The 15,032-nt window shown below is 45.6% G+C and overlaps 1 protein-coding gene across 1 annotated transcript in view; it reads left to right on the top strand.

Moving 5' to 3' along the window:
• MCCC2 (methylcrotonyl-CoA carboxylase subunit 2) overlaps positions 1–15,032 on the top strand; it is a 117,315-nt gene that overhangs the window by 1,017 nt on the left and 101,266 nt on the right. Inside the window, exons 2-4 of the mRNA XM_075838036.1 lie at positions 5,988–6,054; positions 8,540–8,624; positions 11,852–11,953. Coding sequence (XP_075694151.1) covers positions 5,988–6,054; positions 8,540–8,624; positions 11,852–11,953 — 254 coding nt within the window. The remainder of the gene's footprint in view (positions 1–5,987; positions 6,055–8,539; positions 8,625–11,851; positions 11,954–15,032) is intronic.

Genomic DNA, 15,032 nt, shown 5'->3' on the forward strand with positions numbered 1-15,032 from the left:
CTTGTCCTCCTCTGTTAGAGGGGTAGAGCAAGGGAATGCCAGACACAATGGTTCCATTGCAACACGCACACCACCGGCAGCCAACGGAACCCATTGACTTTAATGGGTTCCTTCGGCTTTCTGTCGGGTGGGTTCTGCATTTCTTGCCGGATCTGCGACCGCCCCTAACGGAGCCTCCAATGCGTATGTGAACAGGCCCTTATGGACACGTTTGGCACACAGTGTTTGCCAAACATGCACCACAAACTTGGTGTGAACAGAACCTCATACCATATCACTGTGATCTGTTGGAAGAATCCCCCCCCCCCCTTTTCCACGCAGGCATTATCCAAATACACACTGTCTATAAAATGTGTTGGTAAGGCTGGATTCACACATCGCGTACTTGTTGTCGAATTTCACTTGCAGATTCCGCACCGAAATTCCACAAAAAAAGTACTATAGGATGTAAGTGAATGGGGTTTTATCACTCACAGCATAAATAATCCGCAGTGAATTCTAGGCATGCAGCAGGTTTTCAAATCCAGATCTTGCCTTGTTGCAGAATTGCCACAGATTATCACAGTGGATTTCATTCATCGCAATTCAAAGAGAGCGCTATCCGCGGCTATTTCTGCAGCAAAGTCGACATGTAACGTGGATTTTATTGCGGATCTTTAGGCCGATTCCACGGAGGGATTTTTGTGGTGTGTGTAAACCCCGCCTCAGACCTCGTGACCTTAGGCCTCGTGACCTTAGGCCTCAGACCTCGTGACCTTAGGCCTCAGGCCTCGTGACCTTAGGCCTCAGACCTCGTGAACACTGCTGTATTACAGATCCATGAGCTATGCTGAACCTCCGATTTTATAATACGGCACGTAGGTTTTCTTCTCACGGAAACATAAGCCATCTATGAGAAAAAAATATGTTGCATGTTACAAAGGTGTTCTCACCGAGCATTTCCACTATTGGAGAGTACGGGACCCCACGGAGGCGCAGCACGTGCCTACTGGTCGGCAATACAGAACGGTAGGGACCCTACGTGCTGCTGTATAGGGTCAGTGCACGAGATTTATAATGCTATAAATACAGGTTTATATGTCAATTGCTTGTGTCGTATCAGAATGTGGTGTTCACGGTCTTGTTCTTAGTAAGGTTGGCACACCCTTGGCCAATCGGGCATCGAGGTTCCGGGCAATGCACACTTAGACCTCATGCACACGAGCGTAGAATTTGTGCGTAATTATAAATATAAAGTATATAAAATATGCTATTTGTAGCAGGTTTTACCTCCCATTGAGTTAAATGGGGAAAACACGCAACAAAAGCGCAATGTTTCCGCAGCATAAATTGACATGCTGAGGATTTAAGAACCGCAACGCCAGTCAATTATTGAACGTTTTCATTACGGATTTTTTTTTAATTTCCACACACAATTCCGTTGTGGAAATTCCTCAGTACCAGAAATCTGCAGCAAATGCGTGTTTGCTTCACATATTGCTGGGGAAACGCTGCGGTTTTAGTGTCGAGCACTGATTACAGCACGCTTTATGTGCACCTGCGGATTTCCGGTGGTTTTACTGCGATTCAAAACAACTTGCCTATTCTAGTGAGGAATTTCTGCTCCTACGACCCAAACACGCAGCATCTCCGCTCAGAATCCGCAGCATAAATTGACAAGCCGCAGATTTGAAAGTCGCGCAGCAGAACACTCCGAGTCTTCTGCGCTTATTTTTCCGCGGTGTGTGGCTGAGATTTGCAAATTTCTGCACAGAATTCCGTTGCGGTAAATCCGCAGTGTTTACGCTACGAAACCCAGCCTTTTTTGTTGCAGGTTTTCCTCATTGAATTCAATGGGATGTTAAACGCGCAATAAATAGCCAAGTGTTGTGACTTTTGCGACGCAAACGCTGCGATTCCGCTGCAAAAATCGCAACTCGGAAAAGAAAGCTTTTTTGGTTTAAAATGAATTGAAAAAGCTTATACTTACCACCCGGGCGTTGTCATAGCAGCATTATCTTCTGTTCTTCCTCCAGGCCGGCCTCCTGGGAGGACGTATCACACCATGTGACTGATGCAGCTAATCACAGGCTGCAGCGGTCACATGGGATCAGTGTCCTCCCAGGAGACCGGACTGCACGGACAACGGAGGGAGTACGGCCTGCGGTAAGTATGAACTTTATTTTTTTTCCAAGTGCTTCTTTTTGCAGCGCAAATTCCACCTGAAAAACCGCACCACAACGTGGTGCGTTTTTTTTGACAGATTGTGCTGCGGGTTCTAGGTTGGAAACACTGTTTAATTTTATGCAGCGTATCTGACCCATGGGAACCCGGCCTTAGGGTATGTTCTGACGATATATACTCTAAGGGCTTATTCACACGAACGTATAATACGTTCGTGCTACGCGTGTGGAAATCACGCGCGTCGCACGGACCTATGTTACTGAATGGGGCCGTTCAGACTGTCAGTGAATTTCACGCAGCGTATGTGCGCTCCGTGAAACGCACGACATGTCCAATATTTGGCAGTGTTTCGCGCTGCACGCACCCATTGAAGTCAATGGGTGCGTGCAAATCGCGCTGGGCACACGGAAGCACTTCGGGGTGCCGCGTGTGATTCGTGCAACAGCGGTAAAAACAATGAATGAAAACAGAAAAGCACGACGTGCTTTTGTAAATATAAAACCAGAGTGTCACGCAGCCATCCACCATATGCTGATGACACACGGACCTTTTGCGCGCGCAAAACGGACACGTCCGTGTGAATAAGGCCTAAGGCTGCGTTCCCACAGTGCAGATTTGCTGCAGATTTTGCATTTATTTTTTAAGCCAAAACCATGAACGGAGCCTAAACAGAAGAAATATATAAAGAAAGGCCTTATACGTCTGCTCTCCTGATTCCAATTTTGGTTTTGGCTTACGAAATTCAGGCCAAATCTGAACTATGGGAACCCGGCCTTACAGCGAGCACTTAAAAACGGCTTGTAACGTATAGATTGAGTAACCTGGGAGAGTTGCAACTTCTTTGGAATTTTGATCATTGCTGGCACCAGTCGCTTAGAAGTGGAGAAGGATGAGCTTCTATGTAGAAGATGCCAAGCCGGAGTAAGGGTATTGGGTGTAGGGTATGTTCCCACACACAGGATACGCTGCAGATTTTTTGCAACAGAAAATCTGCAGCAGAATTTCAAGAAAAATGCTGTTAAATCTGTGACAGAAATCCGCACCAGATAGTGGGTTTTTCTGCTCATATTGCTGCGGAAACCTTTTTTCCACAGTGGTTTACCTTCGGATTTAGTGTTAAACATTGGTTATAGCAAAGTATATGTGCACCTGCGGATTTCCAGTGTTTTTTCTTTACCGCGTTTTCGCTGCGTAAACGCTGTAAAAACCGCAACAACATAAATCTGTTGCGGAATTCCTGCTCCCCATTGAAGACTATGGGCAAAACACGCAGAATATCCGCACGAAACACGCAGCATAAATTTAAAAACGCACCGCAGAACACTTTCCGCACAACTTTTGTGAGTTTTTGAGTAGGCATTAGATTTTCTAAATATCATTCACTTCACTTTGCTGCTACTGTAAATGCCGAGGAAATTCCGCAGCATTTACCGGTCAGATACGCTGTGTAAAAACTGTGCAGCATATCCGACCTGGAACCCGCAGTACATTTAGTCTGAAAAATCGCACAACATTGTGGTGCGGCTTTTCGGACGGATATTTCCGCTGCACAATGCAGCGCTGTGAAAAAAAAAATGCTGTTCATACTTACCCCCTCGGTCTTCTCTGCAGGTATTTCGGCCTCCTACGATGACGGCCATGCGACGCTGCAGCCTGTGATTGGCTGTAGCGGTCACATGGGATGAAACATCATCCCAGAAGGCCGAACTGCAGGAAGAAGTAGAGCTTTCTGGGTAAAAAAAAAAAAATCCCCGGAGTTTAGATTTTTTTTGCGCCCTAATCGCCACAATTACACTGCAAAAGTCGCAACACTTGGCTTTCTGTTGAGGGTTTTGCACCCCCATTGAATTTAGTGGGGAAAACCTGCAACAGAAAATCAACAAAAATGCAGCATAAATTGACAAGCTGCGGATTTAAATTCTGCACCAACAAATTCTGCAGGTCAATTTATTAACGTTTACACTGCATTTTTTCCCGCAGCGTGGGCGTGAGATTTTCAAAATTTATGCTACGTGGGAACCCGGCCTAAGGGTACAGACCCACGCAACGGTGTCTGCTTGCGGCCAAAACACTGCTCCCTTTTTTTTTCCCCCCCCCCGTTTCAACCACAACGCCTGAATACAGTCTAAGGCCTTATTCAGACAAGCGTATTTCACGTCAGTGTTACGTGCGTGAAAATAATGCACGTCACACGGACCTATGCAAGTCAATGGGGCCATTCAGACATTCAGTGTTTTTCACGCATCGTGTGTCCGCTGCGTGAAACTCACTGCATGTACTATACTTGTGCCTTTTTTGCGCATCACACACCCATTGAAGTCAATGGGTGCGTGAAAATCACGGACAGCACACGGACGCACATCCGTGTGCTGTGCGTGATTCACGCAACAGTTGCTAAAGAAATGATGAGAAAAAGGAAAACCCCTCCTTCAATTTATTTTGCTGACTTAAAAAAACGCGTGACATACTGATGACATACGCGCGTAAAAAATGCAGACGTGCACCATACACGGAACTGCAGCGCAGGAAAAACGCTGCGTTTTTTACGCGTGCAAAACCGACACGTTCGTGTGAATAAGGCCTAAGGATTCACACAGAGTTTTTTGCAGGCACAAAATTCTGCCTGGAAAAATCAGCTCCGGTTTTTTTGAAGTGGCTTTGGCCCTGCTCACACTGAGTTTTTTGAAAACGCTTTCTCTGCCTCCCATTGATGTCAATGGGAGGTCAGAGACGTAAACGCCTCAAGATAGGGCATGTCGTTTCTTTTTTTCCCATGAGCCAGTTTTACCGCTCGCGGGGAAAAAACGCCTCCGCCTTCCATTGAAATGAATGGGAGGCTTTTTTTGGCACGTTTTCCGACGTGGTTTCCGCGTAAGAAAACTGGTGTGCACAGGGCTTTTGCACCGCACGCGTTTTTTTAGGCGGTTTTTGCCATGTTTTTTTTAGGCGTTTTTCTTAGCTATGTCTTCAACACGTTTATTTCCGTCCCCCATTGATTTCAATGGGGTTTTTGAGGTGGGAAACGCCTCTAGGGCATGTCGCTTCTTTTTCCCGCGAGCGTTTTTCTTGCATCTACCTCCCATTGAAATCAATAGGAGGCAGTTTTTTGACGCAGGTTCCGCGGCAAAAAACTGCGTGAACAGGGCCTAAGGGCATGTTCACACAGGGCGGATACGCTGCATAATAGAACACAGCGTATCTGCCCTGGTCGCCACAGGGAATTCTGGCTGAAAAACCGCAATAAACTGCATTTAAGACAAAAAAAACAGTAGCCATGACAACGCTTTCCTCTTCTGTCCTGCAGTCTGGCCTCCTGAGATGACGTTTCATTCCGTGTGACCGCTGCAGCTTGTGATTTTTTTTTCTGAGTTGCAACATCTGCTATTTGTTAGGGGTTTTAACTCCCCATTAAATTCAATGAGAAAGACCCGCCAAAAAAAGAAGCGACTACGCAAATTCAATTGACATGCGGATTAAAAAAACGTACCGCAGGTCAATTTCTGAGTGTTTTTTCTGCTTATCATTTACGCAGCGTGTGGATGAGATTTGTTAAAATCTCACACACTCCGCTACTACTGTATTACGCTGCGGGTTTTCCACAAAATCCGTTGCGGTAAATCTGCAGTATTTACGCTACGTGTGAACCCAGCCTAAGTTGGCAGCATGCTGATGGGCGGCAGGTGTACATCTAATTCCACCATCAGTATGACTTTATTCAGCAAGTAATGAGAAATTATACTGCAAGAACATATTCCAGTTTATGTAAAATAGATTTGTATCTTACTGAATCGTCTTAATGTTACTTTTTCTTTTGTTTTCCTCAGGAGAGCTATGATAGAATGAAAGCGTTAGTAACAGAGCTGCAGGAAAAGGCAGAAAAGATACGGCTTGGTAAGTGACCGGGTCCATTGGACGTTTTTATGGTCGGCCTTACACTAGATAGGATTGGGACCCATAATGTTAGAAAGGATCCTCTCTCTCTACCAGAAACCTACGGCTAGAGTAAGGGCCAATGGTGTACTCTCTTCTCCCTTATCGGTACTAGACAGGGATGCCCCCTGTCCCCATTACGCTACGTTATCACAATGGGGCACTTGGCGTTGGCTATCCGCAACTCTCATGATATCTCTGGGATTAGCATAGGTCGGGATCATCATAAGATGACTTTGTTTGCAGATGACCTTTTACTCTTTATTACGAATCCCATGATTTCCTTTCCGGTGCTCATACGCGAATTTGAGAAATTTGGTCAGGTCGGCAATTTCAAAGTAAACTATACTAAAACAGAAGCTTTAAATATCTCCCTATCTATTGAGCTGCTAGATCGCCTACAATCATCCTTCTCTTTTAAATGGCAACCGAGGTCTATTAAATACTTGGGGGTTTAGATTCCTAGGGATCTGGCAGATCTATATTCCCTTAACTTTCCTCCTCTACTCCAACTTACCCTCAAGAATCTACAATTCTATGATAGAGCCCAACTGTCCTGGTCCCTAGGGCGTTTTTTAAGAGTCTAGAAAATGCATTTAGAAAATTTGTCTGGGGCACCCTGAGGCCATGCCTCAATCAGAGGACACTGTCTCGTCCAAAACTGAAGGTGGAGCTGGACTCCCTGACCTTTCTGGATATATCATCAAGCCGTTATCCTTGCACGAGCTGTGGATTGGTTCCACAATAGCCTCAATAAACAGTGGGTTTGGATTGAGAGGTCCATTATCGCTCCCTCTCTTAGATCATTGCCGTGGATTCTGCCCGATCATAGACCAGCTCTCTCAAGCTTCCCTATACTTACCCAAACACTTCCTCACTCTCTGGGATAGACTTTTGGTCAGAAAGGGACTTTCGCATAGACCTGGGCTTCTTAGCCCACTATTTGATATCCCAGAATTGACACCAGCTGTGAACAAAACCGTCTTTCTGATCTGGCCCTCTGCTGACACACGGTTATGCCAGGTAATGTCAGACAATGGTCGACTTCCTACCTTTTCGGAGGTGCGTGGGACCTGCCCTGGGAGGCCTCTTTTGAGGTTCGAGTATGCTCAATTGTCTACCTTCTTGCGTTCGGCCCTGCCGGGAGGGCTACGAGTAACCACAACTACTGCTTTTGAATCCATATTACTTCAATCAGATATGCCGGCTTGAGTGATATCTACATTATATGCTCTCCTGGAGGCCGTCGTTGATCAGCCTCCTGCATACTTTAGTGCCTGGGAGCGAGAACTTGAATCTAGTCTGTCAACATCAGACTGGGATCGCATTTTCTCCTTGTCTCATAAATTGCCTATAGCCTGTCATGCACAGGAGAAAAATGTTAAGATGCTGACTAGGTGGTACTGTTGCCCTCAGATTTGACATAGGATGTACCCCAATGTGTCTGTTACATGTTGGCGTTGTGGTAATGAGACCGGGACGATATTGGATATTTGGTGGTCATGGCCAGTGGTGCAGACTTTTTGGAAAGCTATTTCGACATTTATGCCTTAGTCAAGAGATCTCCTATTGTACCCACTCCTTGAGTCGCTTTTTTGTCTCTGATTCCTGGCCCTCTGCCAAGCTTAAAGAGAGATCTCCTTAGACACTTCTTGACCGCCCCGAACTGTCATCCCTAGACACTGGGAGTCTACTGAACCGCCTACGATTGGTGAATCGGTGGTCGAGATGGACCTTCTGCGTCAAATGTAATCTCTCATGGCAGAGGACCGGGATCACTCTGATAGAGTTGTGTCCCTCTGGCTTTCATGTTCCTCCTTTAAATCCGGTTCACACTTTATTGAATAGATGAGATGAACCCTAACTTCACTTTAGTCTAGCTCAAGCGATCCGACTAAAGCCGTGCCTTTCATCTGGGAACGGGGATGGCCTTTTTCTCCCTTAGTCCATTCTTCCTTTGCCGTCTCCCATATCTAATACTGCAAACCGTTCTCTTGCCTTTGCTCTTACCCCTTAATTCTTTGTCTCCTCCCTCAAGTCTCCTTACCCTCCCTCCCGTTCTTCCTTTTCTCTGCTTATTGATTTACATATACTTCAAGTACATTATATTTACCGCGACTTTATAGTTTACTGATACCTGTTTCACATCTTATGAACCACACGATGTATGCCTGATTTTGTTTAGATGCTGGATGTAGGGAACACGTATCTGTTTGTATACTCCCGGTATAAGTAATGCCACTGTTATTGTTCTGTATATATCTTGATATGCACATTTTTCTTGTATCTTTTGTATTTAACAAAAAACATTTTTCAATAAAAATCAGATTATAAACCCCCCCCCCCCCCAAAAAAAAACAAGCTACATTGATGGGAAAATTAAAATGTTATGGCTCTTTTTCTTTTAATAGAGCAGATCACACTTATCAGATGTGTTGTTTTACAGGAGGAGGAGAAAAGGCCCGAACACTCCATACCTCTAGAGGGAAACTTCTACCAAGAGAGAGAATCGACAGACTTCTAGATCCTGGGTAAGAAGCTCTACTTATTGTACTGTCAAAGAATGATGTAGATAAGACTAACTGTCCCTCTAATCCACATAACGCACTGTATGACACATTATTGCGCTTTAACCCCTTCTGACAAACTACTACATCCTAGTGATCATGTGGGCACAGAAACTGTGAACTCGTGATCGCCGCGGGAGCCCGGCTGTGATTGGCAGCTGAGCTCCAGCTGTAACACATCGGATCAGAAAATAATCCTGTAATGCAGCATCTAAGGAGTAGTCAGGTGCCTAACTGAAAGGCATTAATGCTTTGGATTATTCCAAAGCATTATTTATGCAATCAAATAATGAGCTCCAAGTCCCACAGTGGGACAAAAAAGAAAAAGTAAGATAAAGTTTTTAATGAAAAATTCCCCAAAAATGAACCAATTTTTTTTCTTAAAAATTGTTATTGTTTAAACGTAGTAAACCATAAAAAAAAATAGTTATAAACTATTCCTGCAATCGTAACGACACATAGAATAGGATAACATATTATTTGTACTGCAGAGCGCATTGTGTAAAAAAAAATAAAAAAATAATGGTGGATTTGTTTCTTTTTATTACACCTCCCCCCAAAAAAAAAGTTCAATAAATTATATGTACCCCAAAATGGTGGCAATAAAAAATACAATTTATTCCATAAAAAGCCTCATACGGCTGCGTCGATAGAAAAATAAAACCGTTTTGGCTCTTGGAATGCAGCGACACAAATATTATTTAAAAAAAATATGCTTTTATTGTACGAGAGTACAGAAAAACCTATACATATTTGTTAGCGCTAAAATGGCGCCCCATTAAGACTATAACCTGTCCCACAAAAAAAAACATCATACTGCTATGCTGATGGGAAAAAGAAAGTTACTTAAAGAGGCTCTGTCACCAGATTTTGCAACCCCTATCTGCTATTGCAGCAGATAGGCGCTGCAATGTAGATTACAGTAACGTTTTTATTTTTAAAAAACGAGCATTTTTGGCCAAGTTATGACCATTTTCGTATTTATGCAAATGAGGCTTGCAAAAGTACAACTGGGCGTGTTGAAAAGTAAAAGTACAACTGGGCGTGTATTATGTGCGTACATCGGGGCGTGTTTACTACTATTACTAGCTGGGCGTTGTGTATAGAAGTGTCATCCACTTCTCTTCACAACGCCCAGCTTCTGGCAGTGCAGCACTGTGACGTCACTCACAGGTCCTGCATCGTGTCGGCACCAGAGGCTACAGTTGATTCTGCAGCAGCATCAGCATTTGCAGGTAAGTAGCTACATGGACTTACCTGCAAACGCCGATGCTGCTGCAGAATCATCTGTAGCCTCTGGTGCCGACACGATGCAGGACCTGTGAGTGACGTCACAGTGCTGCACTGCCAGAAGCTGGGCGTTGTGAAGAGAAGTGGATGACACTTCTATACACAACGCCCAGCTAGTAAAAGTAGTAAACACGCCCCGATGTACGCACATAATACACGCCCAGTTGTACTTTTACTTTTCAACACGCCCAGTTGTACTTTTGCAAGCCTCATTTGCATAAATACGAAAATGGTCATAACTTGGCCAAAAATGCTCGTTTTTTAAAAATAAAAACGTTACTGTAATCTACATTGCAGCGCCTATCTGCTGCAATAGCAGATAGGGGCTGCAAAATCTGGTGACAGAGCCTCTTTAAGGGGTTAAAGTTGTTACTGAACAATATAGTTATTAACGAGCAATCACATTGGCACGTAGCGTAAATACTTCAGACTTTCTGCAATGGATGTCATTGCGGGAAATCCGCAGCATAATACAGCTGCGGCAACAAATATCCTCAGATTCAGCCGAGAAAACGTTCAGAAATTGACCTGCGGTGCATTTTTTTAATCCGCAGCATGTCCATTTATGCTGCGGAATCGCTGCTCTTCTTTTGCGGGTTTTCCCCAATGGGGAGTTAAAACCTGCAACGAATAAGCAAATGTTTTTGCATCGGAAAAACTGCGATTCCGCAGTTCAGAAAGAAAAGCAGGTTTTGCTTGAAAAATAATAAAAAGGCTCATACTTACCCCCGGCCGTTGTCATGGCAACAGGTTTTCTTCTCCGAGTACAGCCCAGCCTCCTGGGATGACGTTTCAAAGGCTGTAGCGGTCACATAAACTACATCGTCTTCCCAGGAGGCCAGGCTGTACTCAGAACAGTGGGACGCGTCGTCATGACAACGACCACAGGGGATATTCCTCCCGAAAATCTGAACCACAATTTGGTGCGGTTTTTCGTCCGTAATTCCCTGTGTCTTCCCGGATGGACACGATGTGTACTTTTACACATCTTATCCGCCCCTTGTGCAGTTTCCCCGAAAACAGCAATATTGTGATTTTTTTTGATTTTTTTTCACTTCGCTCAGAATATTTGGAGTCTGTTATTTTTTTTCCTCCTAATTAGGCAATTGCCGACTACTTCATAGGGATTTTTTTTATTGCCTTCCCCTGGATCGACACTGTAGGATTATAGGTTAAGCTTTGAACCTCACTAACTATGTTACTATGGTTAGAGTTGGTAAAGATTTATCAGAATTTGTACATAGGAAAACACGACCATGCCCGAGCACGGTCCGTAATTACGGGCGATCCGTGTTCCCATTATAAAGTATAGGCGCGCGGTCCGAACAATAAAAAAAAAAATAGGATATGTCCTATTTTTTACCTAAGGTTTCTATGGCACAGACACCTTCCCGAAAATATATGGGACGGTGTCCATTGGCCATAGAAATGAATGGGCTCGTAATTACGGACGAATTCTACAGTCGTGTCCGTGGAGCCTTAGGCGAGGGCTACACTGAGACTTTTTGTTGTGCTACTGATTGATTGTCATCTGCTGTCCACGAGATTGCATGCAACTCTATGTATTCCTTTGAACTGTAGTTGTAGCTTGATAGTTAAAATCAGTGGCGCTACAAATATTTCCATGTAGCCCGAAATCCATTTTTTAACACTATGCTTGTCCTGCTGATATAGTAAGAATCTAAGAAGACTGATGTATGTAAGAGAAGGAACATTTTTGTTTTACGCTTTAAAAAATATCTTCGCTTATTAAATTGTTAATAAACAAATGAGCTGATTGCTACATCTTGTGATCTTGGTTATAAGCAATAGGTTACTTATACTACATGGTGAATACTGAAAAGAACGCCTGTCCTACATTCACTTCATTACAAGCTCTTAAAATGTTATTATTGTATCAGGTCCCCTTTCCTGGAATTCTCTCAGTTTGCCGGATACCAGTTGTATGGTAATGAAGAGGTTCCAGCTGGAGGTCTCATCACAGGCATTGGTCGCATATCTGGGTAAGTGGATCCCATAAAGCTAAACAGAAGCACATTGGTCATTCTCAAAATAGTCATGGTTAGTTTAATGCACCCAAGTGATGGGATAATTAAATGCATTTTACAAGGGGCGGACATACTATATGTTCTATCTATGCAGTTACACAAGGGCCCAGTATGTAATGGGGCAGACTTGTCACCTAAAACATTGACACATTGATTTTTATAGCTCACAAGTACTGTTGTATTGTTACAGAGACATAAGGGGGTGTTCTATTGAAAGCAAGGGGCCCATACACTGTTCTTGCACAAGGGCCCTCTGCTCTCTATGTCCGCCTCTGCGTACAATTGGGACGTTGGTATTATGCTAGCTACTGTTCATATGTGTATTTGCTTTCTTAGAAACTATCCCCCTTTCTGGCCATTTTATGACATGTATATGCCACTATTTAGCAGTTTTCCCCTCTGCAGGCTCTATCTCTACAGATTTCTTTGAACTAGTGGGCAGAGCCTAACGGCTATCATGTCTTCTGTACACAGCACACATAGAAGTGGAGAATCTTGCTCTCCCATCTCTATCACATATATAGAAGTTATTCATCAGTAATGAGCAGTGTAGCTGAGAATCCAGCACTGGGGTGAGATCTAAATCTTACCAGCAGCCTTTGTCTCCTTCCTGCTCCTTCTCCCCCACCTCCTCCTTCTCCCCCACCTCCTCCTTCTCCCCCACCTCCTCCTTCTCCCCCACTTCTCCTTCTCCCCCACTTCTCCTCCTTCTCCCCCACTTCTCCTCCTTCTCCCCCACTTCTCCTCCTTCTCCCCCACTTCTCCTCCTTCTCCCCCACTTCTCCTCCTTCTCCCCCACTTCTCCTCCTTCTCCCCCACTTCTCCTCCTCCTCCCCCACTTCTTCTCCCCCACTTCTCCTCCTCCCCCACTTCTTCTCCCCCACTTCTCCTCCTCCCCCACTTCTCCTCCTCCCCCACTTCTCCTCCTCCCCCACTTCTCCTCCTCCCCCCCCACTTCTCCTTCTCCCCCACTTCTCCTCCTCCCCCACTTCTCCTTCTCCCCCACTTCTCCTTCTCCCCCACTTCTCCTTCTCCCCCACTTCTTCTCCTTCTCCCCCACTTCTTCTCCTTCTCCCCCCTTCTTCTCCTTCTCCCCTCCTCCTTCTCCTCCTCCTCCCCCCTCCTCCTTCTCCTCCTCCTCCCCCCTCCTCCTTCTCCTCCTCCTCCCCCCTCCTCCTTCTCCTCCTCCTCCCCCCTCCTCCTTCTCCTCCTCCTCCCCCCTCCTCCTTCTCCTCCTCCTCCCCCCTCCTCCTTCTCCTCCTCCTCCCCCCTCCTCCTCCTCCCCCCTCCTCCTTCTCCTCCTCCCCCTCCTCCTTCTCCTCCTCCCCCTCCTCCTTCTCCTCCTCCCCCCTCCTCCTTCTCCCCCCTCCTCCTTCTCCTCCTCCCCCCTCCTCCTTCTCCTCCCTCTCCTCCTCCCCCCTCCTCCTTCTCCTCCCTCTCCTCCTCCCCCCTCCTCCTTCTCCCTCTCCTCCTCCCTCCTCCTCCTTCTCCTCCCTCTCCTCCTCCCCCCTCCTCCTTCTCCTCCCTCTCCTCCTCCCCCCTCCTCCTTCTCCTCCCTCTCCTCCTCCCCCCTCCTCCTTCTCCTCCCTCTCCTCCTTCTCCTCCCTCTCCTCCTCCCCCCTCCTCCTTCTCCTCCTCCCCCCTCCTCCTCCTCCCTCTCCTCCTCCCCCCTCCTCCTTCTCCTCCTCCCCCCTCCTCCTTCTCCTCCTCCCCCCTCCTCCTTCTCCTCCTCCCCCCTCCTCCTTCTCCTCCTCCCCCCTCCTCCTTCTCCTCCTCCCCCCTCCTCCTTCTCCTCCTCCCCCCTCCTCCTTCTCCTCCTCCCCCCTCCTCCTTCTCCTCTCTCCTCCTTCTTGCTCCTCCCTCCTCCTTCTCCTCCCTCCTCCTTCTCCTCCCTCCTCCTTCTCCTCCCTCCTCCTTCTCCTCTCTCCGTAGACTTGTATAGTCAGCATGTTTGTGTCTCTCTCTCTCACTCTACTAACACCTCCTGCACCTGCCGCTCCTCTACATAGACTTGTATTGGCAGGCAGTAAAGAAACACACCCCCACACGTCCTGCAGTCAGTCTCCTCAGCTTTGTAACTAGAGACGGATTGTGCTTGACAACAGGAGGTGGACAACAAATTACAGGAAGGGAGACACCTAGTGGCAGTAACATCACACAGAACTAGTGTAAGCAAAAATTTCTAAATAAATCCAAAATTCAGATTAATTTCTCAATATTTTTCAATATATATTTATAGCGGTTGAAATTCCGTATGTATTTTTCATATACAGATTTTCACATTTCCAGCATAGATGTATTGTTAAAGGGGTTGTACCAGAATAAAAAATGATGACCTATCCACGGGATAGGTGATAATTGTCTAATCGCTGGGGGCCCCACCGCTGGAACCCTCGCCAATTGCGAGAACATCATGTTTGATTGCAGTGAGAAGTCGCGCGCACCTCTCAATAAATCGGCTGTATCTTACTCCAGAGCAGCAGAACCTGGCGTATGAAATGCCAGTCTTTGTAAATGTGCCCCCATGTCTTTACCGGGCATTTTAAGCTCTGTTTTAGAAAAACTGAGTTCTGACTGCTATAAAGATATATTATTAACTTGATCAGCACAGAATGTTGGATGTAAAAATAACATGGTGTTAAAAGGTGGACAGTCCCTTCAAAGGGGCCATAGACGTGAGATGACCGTAGTGTGGCCACGGCTATCCTGCCCGAGTCCTCAATATGCTTTCATGCACTGATATTTCTCAGTGTATGCTATCTGGCCATATAATATGTACTTGTAATAATTAGTAAATAGTAAATATAATTATTTTTTTCATTTAATAAAAATGAATGCTGCTAAAGGAGGTGTAGTTACTTTTTCATATGTGGTATAAATATTGGATGTTGTTCCTTAAATTGTTTGCCTGGCTTGGAGCACCCCTAATTATATAAGTTGCTCCTGCCAAGACCCCCAGCAATCTGCTGCTATTGCCATTAAAACAACAAAAAGGTATCCGCTCACTAATGCTTGAGAGTGGAGTTCGGTTCAG

This window comes from Rhinoderma darwinii, chromosome 1 (assembly GCF_050947455.1).
Source record: "Rhinoderma darwinii isolate aRhiDar2 chromosome 1, aRhiDar2.hap1, whole genome shotgun sequence".
Lineage (NCBI taxonomy): Eukaryota > Metazoa > Chordata > Amphibia > Anura > Rhinodermatidae > Rhinoderma > Rhinoderma darwinii.